Source organism: Schistocerca gregaria, chromosome 3 (genome assembly GCF_023897955.1).
Source record: "Schistocerca gregaria isolate iqSchGreg1 chromosome 3, iqSchGreg1.2, whole genome shotgun sequence".
Taxonomy (NCBI): domain Eukaryota; kingdom Metazoa; phylum Arthropoda; class Insecta; order Orthoptera; family Acrididae; genus Schistocerca; species Schistocerca gregaria.
The window spans coordinates 632120768-632141334 of record NC_064922.1 but is presented as its reverse complement, the minus strand read 5'-3'; the positions used below and the strand labels follow the sequence as shown (position 1 = coordinate 632141334).

The window sequence follows — 20567 nt, the reverse complement described above, 5'->3', positions numbered from 1 at the left end:
CAAAATGTTTCAAATGGCTGTGAGCACTACGGGACTTAACTTCAGAGGTCATCAGTCCCCTAGAACTTAGAATTACTGAACCTAACTAACCTAAGGACATCACACACATCCATGCCCGAGGCAGGATTCAAACCTGCAACCGTAGCGGTCGCGCGGTTCCAGACTGCAGCTGCCAAGCTCGGACTGGACCTCGACAGACCAACCAACTTTGTGATTCAGTGTCGCGTTGTCGTATGTGACAACAATTAACTTCCTACTCCTATTGCATCATTGCGTTATGTCAACATACGACTCTCCCGGAGGTCTTCCCCTTCTCAAATCTTGGAAATCGTCTCACTCAACTAGCTCCGTCCATCCTTTACAGTCCTCCCACGTCCGCCTCCGTAGCGCAGCGACAACGATAACGCCTACCACGCAAGGAGGCCCGGGTTCGATTGCTGGCAGCAACTCAAATCTCTTGATACGGGCAAGTCTTCAGGTCCAGATTGTATACCGATTAGGTTCCTTTCAGATTACGCTGATACTATAGCTCCCTACTTAGCACTCATATACAACCGCTCTCTCACCGATAGATCTGTACCTACAGATTGAAAAATTGCGCAGGTCGCACCAGTGTTCAAGAAGGGTAGTAGGAGTAATCCATTTAACTACAGACCTATATCATTGACGTCGGTTTGCAGTAGGGTTTTGGAGCATATACTGTATTCAAACATTATGAATCACCTCGAAGGGAACGATCTATTGACACGTAATCAGCATGGTTTCAGAAAACATCGCTCTTGTGCAACGCAGCTAGCTCTTTATTCGCACGAAGTAATGGCCGCTATCGACAGGGGATCTCAAGTTGATCCCGTATTTCTAGATTCCCGGAAAGCTTTTGACACCGTTCCTCACAAGCGACTTCTAATAAAGCTGCGGGCCTATGGGGTATCGTCTCAGTTGTGCGACTGGATTCGTGATTTCCTGTCAGGAAGGTCGCAGTTCGTAGTAATAGACGGCAAATCATCGAGTAAAACTGAATTGATATCAGGTGTTCCCCAGGGAAGCGTCCTGGGACCTCTACTGTTCCTGATCTATATAAATGACCTGGGTGACAATCTGAGCAGTTCTCTTAGACTGTTCGCAGATGATGCTGTAATTTACCGTCTAGTAAGGTCATCCGAAGACCAGTATCAGCTGCAAAGCGATTTAGAAAAGATTGCTGTATGGTGTGTCAGGTGGCAGTTGACGCTAAATAACGAAAAGTGTGAGATGATCCACATGAGTTCCAAAAGAAATCCGTTGGAATTCGATTACTCGATAAATAGTACAATTCTCAAGGCTGTCAATTCAACTAAGTACCTGGGTGTTAAAATTACGAACAACTTCAGTTGGAAGGACCACATAGATAATATTGTCGGGAAGGCGACCCAAAGGTTGCGTTTCATTGGCAGGACACTTAGAAGATGCAACAAGTCCACTAAAGAGACAGCTTACACTACACTCGTTCGTCCTCTGTTAGAATATTGCTGCGCGGTGTGGGATTCTTACCCGGTGGGATTGACGGAGGACATCGAAAGGGTGCAAAAAAGGGCAGCTCATTTTGTATTATCGCGTTATAGGGGAGAGAGTGTGGCAGATATGATACACGAGTTGGGATGGAAGTCATTACAGCATAGACGTTTTTCGTCGCGGCGAGACCTTTTTACGAAATTTCAGTCACCAACTTTCTCTTCCGAATGCGAAAATATTTTGTTGAGCCCAACCTACATAGGTAGGAATGATCATCAAAATAAAATAAGAGAAATCAGAGCTCGAACAGAAAGGTTTAGGTGTTCGTTTTTCCCGCTCGCTGTTCGGGAGTGGAATAGTAGAGAGATAGTATGATTGTGGTTCGATGAACCCTCTGCCAAGCACTTAAATGTGAATTGCAGAGTAGTCATGTAGATGTAGATGTAGATGTGTCCATCACTTTCATTTTCGTCGTCATTGACACGAAAGTCGCCGAAGTGTCAACTAGAAAGGCTTGCAACACAGCGGCCGAACCCCGAAGGGGATATCCCGGCCAATAAATGCCATACGATGATCTCTCTGTCCTCCCATCGTAGAAAAATCCTTGATAGTACTGAGAAACGAACTCTTATCCTCCACGCAACAGTTACACATACTGATTACTGAGATACGGAGGTGTAAACCCCTGTGTAGGTCCTGATTCCAAAACCCTTCATCCGATATACACTGCAATCCGTAACGCACAATTAAATAATCTTTTATAAATCGCCGGCCGTGGTGGCCGACTGGTTCTAGGCGCTACAGTCTGTAACTGCGTGACCGCTACGGTCGCAGGTTCTAATCCTGCCTCGGGCGTGGATATGTGTGATGTCCTTAGGTTAGTTAGGTGTAAGTAGTTCTAAGTTCCAGGGGAATGGTGACCTCAGATGTTAAGTCCCGTAGTGCTCAGAGCCATTTTTTAATCCATAACGTTTGACTTTTTTCTCCTCTGACACTGTTTGCTAATATGAAAAATGCGGTATTTCAAAGTCTACCCCAAAAGGTAGCTCCCTCGGTAACTGGTTGTGTAAAACAGTTCAGCTTTTGGAGGGAAACCTCCTCTAATAGGACCATGCCTACTGTAAGGAACAGTCAAATGGACTCCAGAATGTTGATATAACAAGCGTGCCACGGACTTGATAAGGCGGAGAGCAAGCATCAGAGCCAACAATGGAGGCAAGTGGACCGACTCCTACCGACAAAATTAAAAGCCATGCATGCAAGCGCTGGGAAAGTAATGATGACCTTTTACGTTGACAGCAAGGGTCTAAATCTTAGCCAGGTGGTGTGGCCGAGCGGTTCTAGGCGCTACAGTCTGGAACCGTGAGATCGCTACTATCCCACGTTCGAATCATGCAACGGCCATTGATGTGTGTGTGATGTCCTCAGCTTAGTTGGGTCTAAGTAGTTCTATGTTCTGGGGGACTGATGACCTCAGAAGTTGAGTCCCATAGTGCTCAGAGCCATTTTCTAAATGTTATCGACTGTCTGGAGCGTGGTGCTGCACTTAACGCACAGCGGTACATGGACATTCTTGAAAAATTGAAGTTAGTCATCAAGTCCCAACGATCAGGAAAGTTAAATGCCGGTATTGTTCTGTTGAAGGATATAACAGCCCATGTTCAGCCAAGTTTGGCTCGGCTACGCTTCAGAATTTTCGCTGGGAAGTCCTTGTACATCCTCCACACAGTCACGAACTTTCCCCATGCCATTTCCCTATTTTTGGAGCTCTGAAGAAAGACGTTCGCGGCCTTCCATTTGTCCGGACGAAGAGGTGCTCTAGGTACATTAATAGTTCCAATGGTTTAACAGCAAACGTTTTTTACAAATCGCTTTTTTCTCAGCTTATATCATAGGAATTTATTCCCACGCCGAAGCAAAATACTGTGCACAAAAGCGACGTAAGTAGGTACCAGTATGCCTTAAAATATATGATGATTGTAAATACGCAGATCATCACTAAATAGCCTATATTTCAGTTCAGGTTCTAGCTGTACGGCAATGATTGATACTGAAAAATTTTACTGGTCGAGCAAGTAATGACAATCATTCACAGCTGCTTCCGTGTGTCTCTGCGTCCATAGGGCTGACATGCCACAAATTCTTCGGTAGCGCTGTCGTCGTTTCTGGCAGACACCAGCAAGTGTTTCACGCAGTTTGTCAAATGTACACTATGTGATCGAAAGTATCCGACACCTCGCTGAAAATGACTTACAAGTTCGTGGCGCCCTCCATCGGTAATTCTGGAAGTCAATATGGTGTTGGCCCACCATTAGCCGTGATAACAGCTTCCAATCTCGCAGGTATACGTTCAATCAGGTACTGGAAGGTTTCTTGAGGAATGACAGCGCACTGTTAAGGGAGTGTTGCACTGAGGAGAGGTATGGATGTCGGTCAGTGAGGACTGGTACGAAGTCAGCATTCCAAAACATTCCTACTCTATAGGATTCATGTTAGAGCTCCGTGCAGGCCAGTCCATTACAAGGGTATTATTGTCGTGTAACCACTCCGCCACAGGCCGTGAATTATGAACAGGTGCTCGATTGTGTTCAAAGATGCAGTCACCATCCCCGAATTGCTCTTCAACAGTTGGAAGCAAGCAGGAACTTAAAACATCAATGTAGGCCAGTGCTCTGATAGCGCCACGCAAAACAATAAGGGATGCAAGCAAAAATGGGTCAAATGGCTCTGAGCACTATGGGACTTAACATCTGTGGTCATCAGTCACCTAGAACTTAGAACTACTTAAACCTAACTAACCTAAGGACATCACACACATCCATGCCCGAGGCAGGATTCGAACCTGTGACCGTAGCAGTCACGCGGTTCCGGACTACGCGCCTAGAACCGCTAGACCACCGCGGCCGGCTAAGGGATTCAAGCTCCTTCTACGAAAAACACGACCACACCATAACACCACCACCTCTGAATTTCACTGTTGGCAATACACACGTCGGCAATAACGTTCAATGGGCATTCGCCATACCCACATTCTGCCAACAGACCGCCCCATTGTATCCCGTAATTAGCCACTCCACACCACGCCTTTCCATTGTTCAATCGTCAAATGTTTACGCTCCTGACAGCAAGCGAGGCGTCGTTTGGCATTTACCGGCGTGATGTATGGCTTATGAGCATCCGCTCGACCACGAAATCCAAGTTTTCTCACCTCCCGCCAAACTGTCATAGTACTTGCAGTGGATCCTGATGCAGTTTCGAATTCCTATGAGATGGTATGGATAGAAGTCTGCCTATTACACATTACGGCCCTCTTCAAGTGTCAGCAGTCTCTGCCAGTCCACAGACCAGGTCGGCCTGTACACTTTTGTGCTGTACAAGTCCCTTCACGTTTCGACTTCACTATCACATCGCAAACATTGGTCCTAGAGATGTTTAGGAGTGTGGAAATCTCGCTTACAAACGTATGGCACATGTGACACCCAATCACCTGACCACGTTCGAAGTCCGTGAGTTCCGCGGAGCGCTCCATTCTGCTCTCTTACGATGACGAATAACTACTGAGGTCGTTGATACGGAGTACCTAGCAGTAGGTGGCAGCACAATGCATCTAATATTAAAAACGTATGTTTGTAGGGGTTCCCGGTTACTTTCATCACATAGTATAATTTGCCAGTCATCACGTATGAGCACATCATAACGATCCTCCTCTACGTAACGGACAGCGGTTACAAATTCTTTTTTGTTGTATAGCACCCCACCGCTTGGGTGCCTACGGGTTCAAATCGTCGTCTGTGTACGGCTGTCTAATGCGTTTGTCATCGTAGCAACTTCCTTGACACAGAGCAACATTCTATAAACTACATTTGATTAAGTAAGCAACTCAAAAAAATAAAAAATAAATAAATAAAAAAGAAAAAAAGGATTCCACTTTGACACACTATCTCTCTGTTTCTATACGGTGCAGAAGAACTAAAGAAGTAGAAAAAGTGTGTGAAGCTTCATTAGCTCGTTCAGATAAACATAAAAAACATAAGAAGGAAGCATAATATACACAAACATTCTTCCATACACAAACACTTGGGAAGTCTGTCTTCCGCACGTGACGGAGTACTTTGTCCTATTGTTAGTTATTCTCTTCCTTGTTTCACTAATAAAAAAAGCAGGAGAAAAGGTTTGCCTATATTATCTTTAAGAGCCATAACCAGCTTATTTAGTCTTAATGGTTGCTACACCTACTGAACGTTGGAGGGAGTAGAATAGTTCTACAGTATGCCGAAATGCAGTTATTTATTAAAAATTCGTCAATAGCGTTTCGGAATAAATTCAAAGTAGGCTCACGGAGAAGTTTCGTATAGCTTAATTCTCTCACTGGTCGAACAGACCAGTAACAGAATTAATTGTATTCCTCTGGATTATTCTTTTTCTCTATTTTTTTCACGTGTATAACTTTGTTTCTATTATTGGAGTGGACTAAGCGTCAATTTTTATTTCAGTTAAAACATTGAGGCTAAGGTGCCTTTTAACCGAAGCTCTGACCTTTCTAATGAAGTCCTTTCATAGTTGAAACAAACATAAAAAAGTTCAAATGGCTCTGGGCACTGTGGATCTTAACATCTCAGGTCATCAGTCGCCTATAACGTAGAACTACTTAAACCTAACTAACCTAAGGACATCACGCACATCCATGCCCGAGGCAGGATTCGAACCTGCGACCGTAGCGGTCACTCGGTTCCAGATTGTAGCGCCTAGAACCGCACGGCCACTCCGGCCGGCCATAGTTGCAACACCCGGGCAGTAATACCAGTAATTAGGTACATTTCAATGCGTCAGTTACTTCATAAGTATTGTTGTTTACTACACTCTGAGTCAAACGGGGAGGGTGCGAATACTTAACATTAATGTAGGTCAGGCATTCTAACCGGTTTTTCGGCCTGCCTACCAGTGTTTCATTACTTTTGATTGAACTTTCTCCATAAATCTATCAGGTCATCTCAATTCATGAATAATGTGATCCAGTCACTTCCCTTGCAGGACATAAACAATCTCTTCGTATCATATGTTGCTGAATAATGTTCGTGGTTTTATCTATTATGCCATGGGCAGCCTGTTGAAGTCTGTAGTGCATTCATAATTAAGATTTTGGGCAGTAACCTTGTTGATTTTAGAAGTGTGTTATTGAAGGGGTCGCTGTCACCAATTGTTGGTAATGTAAGCAAATGAGTGTCGGAATGGAAACCAACGTTTTGTGGTGACTCCGCAATGTTGATAAGCGCTGACACAAGTCAGCGTTAAATTTGGCACCTACATCTACATCTTCGTCTACATACACGTCCGTATGTCACTATGCTGTGCGTGGGGTACAGTACATTATATCTAAGTCATTCCAGTTCCTATTCCACAAGCAAATTCACCGAGGGAAAACGACAGTCCCTTTGCTTCTGTACGAGCTCTGATTTCTCTTATTTTGACCTCTCTGTGCTAGCGGATGATATTCGTTGGTGGTAATAGAATCGTACTGCTGTCTGTCGCAAATTCCGGTTCTCTAAACTTTGTCGACAGTGTTCCGTTGAAAGAACGTCTTGTTCCCTCCAAGGAGTCACACTTGCATTCAGAGAGCATGTGCTTGCTACTCGCATATTGATCGAACGCTTTTGTAACAAATGTAGCAGTACGCCTCTTTCTGCAAGTCGACCTTAAGGGGGACCACAAACACTCGATCACTACTCAAGAATATGTCGCACGAGTGTTCTGCACGCGGTCTTCTTTGCTGATTTGCTTACAGTCTTAGAATTCTCAAAATAAAGCGACGTCGACCATTCGTACAACTGAACTTACCCAATCGTTCCATACCAACTTGTTTTTCAAGGTTACACGTGACTGCGTCAGGCTGCACGCTACTAATACTGTACTCCAATCGTAATGGATTATTTTTCCCTATTCATCTGCCCTAACATTTCTTCGCTTTTACAGCAATATGCCTGTAATCACACGAAATAGAAAATCTTTACAAGTTATCCTGTATGTTTGTACAGTCACTTAGTGACGACACTTTCCATTACACTGCAGCGTTTTCACAAAACAACCTCAGAGAGTCCTGTGCTTGTCAGCGATAAGATTGTTTGTTGTTGTTGTCTTCAGTCCTGAGACTGGTTTGATGCAGCTCTCTATGCTACGCTATCCTGTGCTAGCTTCTTCATCTCCCAGTACTTACTGCAACCTACATCCTTCTGAATCTGCTTACTGTATTCATCTCGTGGTCTTTCTCTACGATTTTTACCCTCCACGCTGCCCTCCAATACTAAATTGGTGACCCTTGATGCCTCAGAACATGTCCCTTCTCCTAGTCACGTTGTGCCACAAACGTCTCTTCTCTCCAATACTACTCAATACCTCCTCATTAGTTATGTGATGTACCCATCTAAGCTTCAGCATTCTTCTGTAGCACCATATTTCGAGTGTTTCTATTTTCTTCATGTCCAAACTATTTATCGTCCATGTTTCACTTCCATACATGGCTACACTCCATACAAATACTTTCAGAAACGACTTCCTGACACTTAAATCTATACTCGATGTTAACAAATGTCTCTTCTTCAGAAACGCTTTCCTTGCCATTGCCAGTCTACATTTTATATCCTCTCTACTTCGACCATCATCAGTTATTTTGCTTCCCAAATAGCAAGACTGCTTTACTACTTTAAGCGTCTCATTTCCTAATCTAATTCCATTATTCTCGTTTTGCTTTCGTTGATGTTCATCTCATATCCTCCTTTCAAGACACTGCCCATTCCGTTCAACTGCTCTTCCGAGTCCTTCGCCGTCTCTGACAGAATTACAATGTCATCGGCGAACCTCAAAGTTCTCTTTTCTTGTCCATGGACTTTAATACCCACTCCAAATTTTTCTTTTGTTTCTTTTACTGCTTGCTCAATATACAGATTGAATAACATCGGGGACAGGCTACAACCCTGTCTCACTCCCTTTCCAACCGCTGCTTCCCTTTCATGTCACTCGACTCTTTATAACTGCCATCTGGTTTCTGGACCAATTGTAAGTAGCTTTTCGCTCCCTGTATTTTACATGTGCCATCTTCAGAATTTGAAAGAGAGTATTCCAGTCAACATTGTCAAAAGCTTTCTCTAAGTCTACAAATGCAAGAAATGCAGATTTGCCTTTCCTTCATCTATTTGCTAAGTACGTCGTAGGGTCAGTTTTGCCTCAGGTGTTCCTACATTTCTGCGGAATCCAAACTGATCTTCCCCGAGGTCGGCTTCTACTAGTTTTTCCATTCGTGTGTAAAGAATTTGCGTTAGTATTTTACAGCCGTGACTTATTATACTGATAGTTCTGTAATTTTCACATCTGTAAACACCTGCTTTCTTTGAGATTGGAATTATTATATTCTTCTTGAAGTCTGAGGGTATTTCGCCTCCCTCATACATCTTGCTCACAAGATGGTAGAGTTTTATCAGGACTGGCTCTCCCAAGGCCGTCAGTAGTTCCAATGGAATGTTGCCTACTCCCGGGCTTCTCATTGTTGGCCTTCTTGTAGCCAACTGGTCGACTGGACTGCATGGAAACGCGATGATCGGCGCCTTGTTCCGACACAGGTCTTTCAGTGCTCTGTCAAACTCTTCACGCAGTATAGTATATCCCATTTTATCTTCTTCTACATCCTCTTCCATTTGAATAATATTGTCTTCAAGTACATCGCTCTTGTACAGACCCTCTATATACTCCTTCCACCTTTCTGCTTTCTCTTCTTTGCTTAGAACTGGGTTGCCATCTGAGCTCTTGATATTCATACAAGTGGCTCCCTTTTCTCCAAAGGTCTCTTTAATTTTCCTGTAGGCAGTATCTATCTTACCCCTAGTGAGATAAGCTTCTACATCCTTACATATGTCTTCTAGCCATCCCTGCTTAGCCATTTTGCACTTCCTGTCGATCTCATTTTTGAGATGTCTGTATTCCTTTTTGCCTCCTTCATTTACTGCGTTTTTATATTTTCTCCTTTCATCAATTAAATTCAATATTTCTTCTGTTACCCAAGGATTTCTACTATCCCTCGTCTTTTTACCTACTTGATCCTCTGCTGCCTTCACTACTTCATCCCTCAGAACTACCTATTCTTCTTCTACTGTATTTCTTCCCCCATTCCTGTCAATTGTTCCCTTATGCTCTCCCTAAAATTCTGTACAACCTCTGGTTTAGTCAGTTTATCCAAGTCCCATCTCCTTGAATTCCCACCTTTTTGCAGTTTCGCCAGTATTAATCTACAGCTCATAACCAATAGATTGTGGTCAGAGTCCACATCTGCCCCTGGTAATGTCTTACAATTTAAAACCTGGTTCCTGAATCTCTGTCTTACCATAATGTAATCTACCTGATACCTTCTAGTATCTCCAGGATTCTTCCATGTACACAACGTTCTTTTATGTTTCTTCAACTAAGTGTTAGCTATGATTAAGTTACGCTCTGTGCAAAATTCTACCAGACGGCTTCCTCTCTCATTTCTCTCCCCCAATCCATGTTCCCCCAATATGTTTCCTTCTCTCCCTTTTCCTACTCTCGAATTCCAGTCACCCATTACTAATAAATTTTCGTCTCCCTTGAATACCTGAATAATTTCTTTTATCTCATCATACTTTTCATCAATTTCTTCATCATCTGCAGAGCTAGTTGGCATATAAACTTGTACTACTGTAGTAGGCATGGGCTTCGTGTCTATCTTGGCCACAATAATACAATCACTATGCTGTTGGTAGTAGCTTACCCGTACTCCAATTTTTTTACTCATTGATTTTGTATTTATAACAATGTATTCACCAGAGCAAAAGTCTTGTTCCTACTGCCACCGAACTTCACTAATTACCACTATATCTAACTTTAACCTATCAATTTCCCTTTTTAAATTTTCTAACCTACCTGCCCGATTAAGGGATCTGACATTCCACGCTCCGATACCTAGAACGCCAGTTTTCTTTCTCCTGATAATGACATCCTCTTGAGTAGTCCTCGCCCGGAGATGCGAATGGGGGACTATTTTACCACCGGAATATTTTACCCAAGAGAACGCCATTATCATTTAACCATACAGTAAAGCTGCATGCCCTCGGGAAAAATTAGGGTTGTAGTTTCCCCTTGCTTTCAGCCGTTCGCGGTACCAGCACAGCAACGCCGTTTTGGTTAGTGTTGCAAGGCCGGATCAGTCAATCATCCAGACTGTTGCCCCTGCAACTACTGAAAAGGCTGCTGCCCCTCTTCAGGAACCACACGTTTGTCTGGCCTCTCAACAGATACCCCTCCGTTGTGGTTGCACCTACGGTACGGCCATCTGTATCGCTGAGGCACGCAAGCCTCCCCACCAACGGCAAGGTCCATGGTTCATGGGGATAAGATTAAATTTAATTTAATTAGATTTTGTATAGCATTTACGGATGTACATTTTTTCACGGGGAAGATTAAACTAATACTGTTAATGGAACATCCGATGAAGCCGACTGCGTACGAGAACGAAAGGACACTGAAAGATCGCTTGGCGTGCATACGCCGTAGTTTAGGTAGCTTTTATACTTCTATAGGCCAGTTTGAGGTTTTTTACCGGCTTCATACGCCACAAGTGTCCTATACCAAATTGCTCTTCTATATTATTATTATCATTATTATTATTACTAGATTGACTTGGAACGTTAATGAACATTCCGACCACCATAGTTGAATCATCATGTAATATGAGTTGCAGATTGAGGAAAGATAATTATTAGTAATAAAAGAGATAAAGGTTCTGAGTAACGAAAAAACTAACGCACACTGTGTTGTTTATTTTTTTAACATTTTTATATGTTGTTTTTAATTTTTATTCTATTTTTTATTTGTTTGCTCAATGAAGAAAAGTGAACAAAACAAGACTTCAAGTTACTAGGCGCCAGAAACAGGGAGCATTGAAAGCCCGCAGGGGAATAAACCAAAGCCCTGTCAATTAAAACAAGAAGAAGTATATTTACAAAAATTGCCCATAACCTTGACCCGCAGCAACGTCATTTCCGCAGTCTCCAGATACTGATGAAAGACAAGGGGATCAGGATCGTTCCCTCCTTCAACAACGTAGTGTAATTAATGACCCCGAAACCAGACGATCATACTCTTTTGTCGGAGGAGGAAGAGAGGATTCGTCCGAACGAAAAGGAAGTTCATCCGAAAGAGCAGATTCAGGCTCTCGGGAAAGAAGAGTCAACTGTCGACGAATCCACAGCCAAAGATCCCGTCCACAAGAGATCAGTTTTTAATGCAAACTATCAGTGTAATGACATTCTTCATACAGATCAGTCGGGCAAACAAAAATGGTTCAAGTGGCTCTGAGCACTGTAGGACTTAACAACTCAGGTCATCAGTCCTCCAGAACTTAGAACTATTTAAAATTAACGAACCTAAGGACATCACATACATCCATGCCCGAGGCAGGATTCGAACCTGCGACCGTAGCGGTCGAACGCTTCCAGACTGGAGCGCCTAGAACCGCTCGGCCAAAGCGGCCAGCAGTCGGGCGAACACCCATGCCAAAAACCCGATCGCCAATCGCTGGAAAATGAAAAATAACGCTACACCACGACAAAACAGTGTCCATGGGTAATATGGGATGACTAAGATGAAACTAGACACTTTTCCAAAATGTTGTCGGGGAACCTATTTCAGAAGGAGAAAGGCAAGGTGGTTGACCCCAACGGGGCAAGAAATCTTCGGAATTGAAGTGCGTCTTTGAAAGGATATCACCACCTAAGACACTGACAATTTCTCCGTAGGCGATTTACAAAGTAGGTAAATGATTTCCTTTTTGTAGATACGCGATCTTTCCATAGAAGGAACAGAGCCAGAAGGGGCATAGCGAAGAAGTCAGGAGAGATCACAAAAAATGCTTCCTATAACACTACCGTCATCGAGAACTTCGAAATCTTGTAATGACATTCTTTCCCTATAAAACAAGGCTTTGTTCGTAGAAAGTTCGGGAGCCAAATTAGAAAATGTCGAGAACCCGGGAGCTGAAAACTGGTCAAATAATACTTCCTGTAAAAAAATTAAGCTTACCCCAAAGTCATACATGAACTGTCGCAAAGCGGCGAGCCAGAGTTCAGAACTAATCCTGTTGATATTCAAAGTGAGAAAAGCATATATTTGCATAAACGATTACAAAATTGCACAAACATCATCGAACGGAGCTATGTACCAGTAGCCATGGCAAAATCGATGAACGAAATAGAGGAAGAAGATCTGTGAACATCTCCCCCAATTTGCAGTTGTTTTTCCTTCTACTGTGATGCGATTCTCTTAGTCTCAGTACGTTACATAATGCGGGTTCCTCCGAGCTGGGGCTACCTCGCGCGTTTGTGTGGTTACATCATGCAGAGAATCAGTTTCAGACTGAGAGGGAGAAATATTCGCACCCCACATATCGGCAGGCAGGGACTCGAGTACGGAGATTTCTTTGATAACGACGAGGTCCTTCTGCCCTTGGGAATCTGTCACGTTACCATCATCAAGAGGCTCAGACATCGAGGTCTCGGAAGAAGGCGTAGTTCGTTAAGCTGAGACAACCGGTGTCCGACAGAAAAGGTGGAGGCAAGTGTCATCCTGAAACGGATTTCAAGCAGGCATCGTCGACGAGGCGGCCTGAATGACGGGAGAATCGCCAGATGACTTAGCCGTAGCCTTTAAAATCAACATAAACTTTCTGGACCGCAAGGAACATTTATTTTTGTGGTTCCCGATTTCGGTAAGTTTTTGACCATCTCTAGACCTCATATGACGGCAGCCAGTGGCGCAAATGGAACAAGCGTTACGAGTCCAAGAACGTCAACTGTTCTGCAGTGGGATAGTAATGCCTACACGGTTCACCTCAACGGCCTACTATCATAGTATGAGGTCTGAAGATGGCCAAACACTGACCGGAACTGGTAATCACAAAAATAAAGACTTCTTGTAGTCGAGACTGTTTATGTTCATTTTGAAATACTGAGAGAAACCGCTCTTCTCCATGATAAATATTCTCAAAAATTATTTACCAGTAAACGCCGACCCGGGCACAGAAGCACCCACGGCTTCCCCGTCCACATACTCAGGCCGGAGAATATGGTTCTACAATGTAAGGCTATCCGAAGGACGAGCCGAAGGAAAAGCCTCTTCAAATGCACCGTCGCCTTGTTTTGAATAGCTGGGGCGTTAATGTCCCTACGCGTGGACAACGGGAGAATGTTAGGAGCATTATCTCTCAAAGATCCACTTTGCTCCTCAGTAATCGATGTTGGCTTAACAGCAGAATCCTGTGGAGAAGATCCGCCAAACTCACTTTCTTACGCTGTTTGTAAGCATGTTTTAAACCTTCACACGGCGCTGATATTTGGTAAGGAGGTGGACGCTCTGATTACAGATAAAACAAGTTCCATCCTGGCCAGTAGAATTAATACAATATGATAACCACATACCTGCAAGTGAAAGGGAATATTCTTCTAATCACCATTTCTACCAACTGAACACAGTTATACATTTGTAAGCTGTACTGAGCAGAACAGCACCCCCCCCCCCCCCCCCCCCGATTATGTCATATATTCCCATTAGGGAGCAGGATAGACCTCAGAGAACTGTCATTTACCTAGGTGGAAGACTGAAGACCCGAACATTTGTATATACCACATCCGTATTCGCCAAAAGGACCATTCTCCAGGAACCATTAAGTGAGTAAAGGAAACTTGAGAACCGTGACGTAATCATATCCTGTCAACCTGAAGGGAGTCAAGAAATTTAATAAAAACACACATAATTCCAAATCAAAGTACGCAGTACGTACTTGATCTGCAGTAATCCTGATCTTGTCCACCCAACTGTCCTGTACCTCTAAAAAGGAGGTAGCACTTGCCACTTATATTTATCAAATTACCTGGATGTGGAATAGTCGTGGGAAGTATGCTGGGCATCACGATGAGAGACGCCACGTCAGGAAGGGCTGCACAAACATCAGAGACTAGACGACAAACAACAATGCTACGCGCAGGAAAGCTCACAAGATACTGAACGGAAACAAGTACGATACTTCGCGGAAGGACAACCTTCTACCCCAACGAGCGACGCGGCCAATACGATCCTCTCGACTTCCCATACTCCATTTTGTACGGTGTAAACTGTTACCGTTTACGCCCTGTATACAGCTTGTAAATATAATAGTCGACCCAAAACTACACTGCCATATTTTCAGATTTGGAGGCATGAACTAAATCAAGAAGAAAAAGTTTAGTAAATATGGGCTCTGAAATGCATGACAGACGTATACCGTAGTTTTCTATAGACTAATTTCTATATCTCCGTATTGAAGAATTTTACTCGACAAGATGGCCGTGCATATTAGTATGCCACCTCCAGCAATTCGATCATGCGCGCCTGCTCCGGATTGAATCTACCTTGTAGAGCAACGTCGAGAGCCTGTTGAAGATCGCCCTGGATGTGGTTTTTAGGCGATTTACCACATCTGACTATGTGAATACTGGACTGACACCCAAGCCTCACCTTATTTCCATGACTCGCAAGCATTTTCAAAACATTCGTATACTTTCACATCGATAACACTCCGCGTAAACAGTGATGGAAAAGTATTTACTCCAGGAGGTAACAGGAGGCGACAGGAGGGGCGTCCAGCTGCCCCTTAAATGGACCATGGTTATTCCAGTAGAAACCATTCCAGTCCCGCACAGATGCTGGACAAAGGCACAAGGAAAAGAAGAAAAGTGTTTATTGTAGAATTTTTTAATATGTCTTCTGCTCACGTATTATGACATACTATAGGCCCAAAATCTCTTATACACTATGGGATCAAAAGTATCCAGACACTTGGCTGAAATGACTTACAAGTTCGTGGCGCCTTCCATCGGTAAAGCTGGAATTCAATATGGTGTGGGCCCACCCTTACTTAGCCTTGGCGACAGTTTCCAGTCTCACATTCATACATTCAATCAGGTACTGGAGGGCTTCTTGACGAAAGGCAGCCCATTCGTAGCGGAGTACAGCACTGACGAGTGGTATACTGTGATGGCCAGTCCACTACAGGGATGTTACTGTCATGTAACCACTCCGCCAAAGGCCGTGCATTATGAACAGGTGCTCGATCGTGTTGAAAGATGCAGTCGCCATCCCCGAATTGCTCTTAAAACAGTGGGAAGCGTGAAGGTGCTTGAAACATCAATGTAGGCATGTACTGTGAGGGTGCCACGTAAAACAACAAGGGGTGCAAGCCCCCTCCATGAAAAACACGGCTCCCCCGAATTTTCTTCTTGGCACTAGACACGCTGCCAGTTGACGTTCACTGGGCGTTCACCATACCCACACCCTACCACTGAGTCGCCACAATGTGTACCGTATTTCGCCACTCCACACAATGTTTTTCCACTGTTCAATCGTCCAATGTTTACGCTCCTTAGACCAATCAAGGCGTTGTTTGGGCATTTACCGGTGCGATGTGTGGCTAATGAGCATCCGCTCGACCCTCATATCCAAGTTTTCTCAAAACTGGCTCAATTGGCTCTGAGCACTATGGGACTAAACCACTGTGGTCATCAGTCCCCTAGAACTTAGAACTACTTAAACCTAATTAACCTAAGGACATCACACAACACCCAGCTATCATGAGGCAGAGAAAATCCTAGAGCCCGCCGGGAATCGAACCCGGTAACTCGGGCGTGGGAAGCGAGAACGCTACTGCACGACCACAAGATGCGGGCCCAAGTTTTCTCACGTCCCGCTTAACTGCCGCAGTACTTGCAGTGGATCCTGATGCAGCTTCGAATTCCTGTGCGATGGTTTGGATAGAAGTCTGCGTATTACATATTACGACCCTCTTCAACTGTCGGCGGTCTCTGTCAGTACACTCTCTGTCTGTACACTTTTGTGCTGTACGTGTCCCTTCACGTTCCCACTTCATTATCACGTCGGAAACAATGGACCTAGGGATACTTAGGAGTGTGGAAATCTCGCATACAGTCGTACAATACAAGTGACACCCAATCACCTGACCATGTTCGAAGTCCGTGAGGTCCGCGGAGCGCCCCATTCTGCTCTCTCTAGTCTAGTGACTACTGAGGCCGCTGGTATGGAGCACCTGGCAGTATGTGGTAGCACTATGCACCTAATACGAAATACGTTTGTTTTTGGGTGTGTCTGGATACTTTCGATCATATAGCATATATGTGTTCCGAAAGTAACAAACATATGAGAGACACCACACACTGCTCGTCCACGAGACTTAGTAGGCACTAAATACAGGCGCCCAGGTGGACGTGTGTTCCTTCATTTCAGCATGGCTTTCGATACATTCCGTCACTGCCAGATACTGAACGAAGTACGAGGGTACGGAATAACAGACTTACTTTGTGATTGGACTGAGGAGTTTCTAGCAAAAAGAACACAGCATTCATTCTCAATGGAGAAAATTATTTAGACGTAAAGTCTGCTCGGCTAGCCGTGCGGTCTAAAGCGCTGCTTCCTGAGTGGGAAGGCGTGCCGGTGCCCGGCACGAATCAACCGACGGATTAGTGTCGAGGTCCTGTGTCCCGGCCAGGCTGCGGATGGTATTTAGGTGGTAGGGGGAGGGGGGGGGGGGAGAGGGCGTAGGACGTCAAACGGGCCGACTTGGAACAGGAGAGGCACCACTGAACATTTTAATTTACACTGTCTATACTTTTACGAATAATTTCATAAAACTTGGTCAGCATAACCAGGAAGGATTCAGAATTTACACTGTTAGCAGTGGCAGTTCGAAAACATACAAAACAATTTTTTTTTTACATGTGAAATTTATTCATTTTTTCACTTACTAATGGCAGCATTTATTGCCGTAGGTACGCTTTTCTTCACGAGTAAGAGAGATTCGTCGATGAATTTTGCACAGCATACAAACCATACTTAAAGGTGTATGAAACTCTAAAATTTTCCAAATATGTATGAACTGTGGTAAAAATTGAGGTAACATAATACAAAATTTGTGTTTTTTCTACACATGAAGTTTAAAATATAATACTTCATTTGTTTTTTCATAAATTAAATAAATTCTAGAGTTTCATACACCTGTGAGTATGGAATGTATGCTGCGAAAAATTCATCGAAGAATCTCTCTAACTTATGAAGAAAAGTGTACCTATAGCAACAAATGCAGCCATTAGTAAGTGAAAAAATAATGAAATTTCGCACGTAAAAAAATTTATTTTCTTATGTTTTCGAGCTTCGACTGCAATGGGTGTGAATCCTGAATCCTCCCTGGTGATGCTGACAAAGTTTGATGAACTGATTTGTAAAAGTATAGACACTGGTAATTAAAATGTCCTGTGATGCCTCTCCTGCTCCAAGTCGGCCCGTTTGACGTCCTATCCCCCTTAAGGCGGTTTCACATCTGCTTCGGCGAATGCGGGCTACTTCCCCTTATTTCGCCTCAGTTACACTATGTCGGCGACTGCTACGCAGACACTGTCTCCACGTACGCATGCACCACAATTACTCTATCACGCAAACATTGGGGCTACACTTGTCTAAAATGAGACGTTTCCGTTTCGGAGGGGGGGGGGGGAGGGAGGGGAGTGTTACTGGGGGCCGAACCGCACAATAACCCAGGGTTCAGTGTGAGGCGGCGGTGGGGACAGTGGACTTCTGTAGCTTGTCGTGCGGTTGTTCAAAAAATGGCTCTGAGCACTGTGGGACTTAACTTCTGAGGTCATCAGTCCCCTAGAACTTAGAACTACTTAAACCTAACTAACCTAAGGACATGGGAAACATCCATGCCCGAGGCAGGATTCGAACCTGCGACTGTAGCGGTCCCGCGGCTCCAGACTGTAGAGCCTAGAACCACTCGGTCACCACGGCCGGCTTTGTGGGGTGGTGTACCACCGAGGGCTACGGCGGGGACGAAGCCTCTCCGTCGTTTCTAGTTCCCCAGTTCAATGCATAAATACATACACACATGGACGTAAAAGTAGCTCTGGGCATAACCCAAGGGAGTGTTATAGATCCATAACTAGCAGCAGCATATATATAAATGACGTAGTATGCAACATCGGAAATTCCATTAGACGTTTCACGGATGACATTCTTTTATATTGAGAAGTTGCAACATTGTAAAATTGCAGAGAAAAGCAACAGGACCTGGAGAGGATCGAAGATAGATGCAGAGAATGGCAACTGACTCTCATCATAAACTAATGTTGCTGTACATAGAGAGAAATACCCAATACTGTGCGATTACACGATTGCAGAACAATCACTGGAAGCAAATGCTTTCTTAAAATATCTCAGACTAAGCATACGGAGCAATATAACGCGGAACGACCGCATTAAACAAATCGTAGGTAAGATAGTCGCCAGACTGAGATTCATTTGGAATTCTCAGAAAATGAGTCCGTGACAAAAGAGAGGTAATTTGTATAACCCACGTTCGACCAACACTGGAATATTGTTGGTCAATGCGGGATCAGTGCGACACTGGATTCATAGAAGAACTAAAAAAGATCCAAAGAAAAGGAGCCCATTTCTTTAAGATTAATTTCGTAAGCGTGAAAGCGTCACAGAGATCATCAACCAACTCCGGTGGAAGACGCCGCAAGAGAGGCGTTCTGGATCACGTTGTGATTCAATTTCAAAGTTCTTGGAAGAGTCAACAAATATATTGCTTCCTGCTACGTATATTTCGTGGAAAGACGGTGAAGAGAAAGTCAGAGAGACAGAAGCCCACAAGGAAGCATACAGGCGATCACACTTCCCATGAAGAATTAGCGAATGGAACAAGAAAGGGGAGAAGTGACAGTTGTACACAAAGTACCCTCCACCGCACACCATTAGATGACTTGCAAAATATAGATGCAGATGTAGGTCTAAGAACTATGAGCACTTATTACTCTTCGGTAGTGTGGACCAAATCTCTTCTCTCTAACTCTTCGTTTTCCATATCTTGTGGGGAAGTGTTATGGACCAAACGAAGAAAAAATTGCCGGTAAACACGGGCTCTGATATACATACCTTAACGGCTATGAGCATTTGTTTAGTAGAAGAAATGTTTTCACAGTAATGAAGAAAGGCAAGCAATTTTGATCCTAAGCTTACTAGAAATCGTATTCTTGTTCTGGTTCGTACTATCATCTTTCAGACCATGTAAACCTGAGACCTCAATAGAACAAATTTATCTAACGATAGCAAAGAGGAACAAGTTCTAGTAGTTCGTAAGGTATGCCTTCTGGAACCTTTCCTTACCCGACTTTTTTTATCTTGTTTTGGTCCGTATTACCACTTCCTAAGGTCTGTCGGTGGGGTTCCGGTTCACCCTGTGTAGAGAACAAAAGAGGTGGAGCGTGGCAAGCGCGACGAGCGCGACGAGCGCTGACTCACCCGTCGACGAGCGGCACCTCGGCGAGCAGGCGGCGCACGACGTCGAGGCGGCTGTGCGGCCAGGGCAGCCAACCCATGGCGAGCGGCAGGCCGACGCCGACGCCCGCCGCCAGCGCCGAGCCCAGCACGCACACCACCAGCGCCACGCACCACGTGCGACAGGCGCCGCGCCGAGCCCGCGAACCGTCACCTGCGGCAGGCACGTGGCACGTCCTCACAGGGGGACTGGGCGACTCCTCTGCGACCTAGCAGCGCCATGACTACACTGCTGGCCATTAAAATTGCTTCAACAAGAAGAAATGCAGATGTTAAACGGGTAATAATTGGACAAACATGTTACACTAGAACTGACATGTGATTACATTTTCTACCAATATTGGTACATAGACCCTGACGAATCAGTACCCAGGACAACCATCTCTGGCCGCAATAACGGCCTTTATACGCCTGGGCATTGAGTCAAACAGAGCTTCAACACGATATCACAATTCATCGAGAGTAGTGACTGGCGTATTGTGACGAACCAGTTGCTCGGGGACCATTGACTAGACGTTTTCAATTGGTTTGAGATCTGGAGAATGTGCTGGCCAGGGCAGCAGTCGAACATTTTCTGTATCCAGAAAGGCCCGCACAGGAGCTCCAACATGCGGTCGTACACTATCCTGCTGAAA

At 44.4% G+C, this 20567-nt stretch overlaps 1 protein-coding gene across 1 annotated transcript in view; it reads right to left on the bottom strand.

Moving 5' to 3' along the window:
- The window catches only part of LOC126355537 (dipeptidase 1-like), a 399494-nt gene extending 379340 nt beyond the window's left edge, over window positions 1–20154 (bottom strand). The window contains exons 1-2 of the mRNA XM_050005883.1: window positions 20142–20154; window positions 19897–20086 (exon numbers count right to left, since the gene is read on the bottom strand). Of these exons, the coding sequence (XP_049861840.1) occupies window positions 19897–20086; window positions 20142–20154 (203 nt within the window). The remainder of the gene's footprint in view (window positions 1–19896; window positions 20087–20141) is intronic.
- Between the last annotated feature and the right edge of the window lie 413 nt (window positions 20155–20567).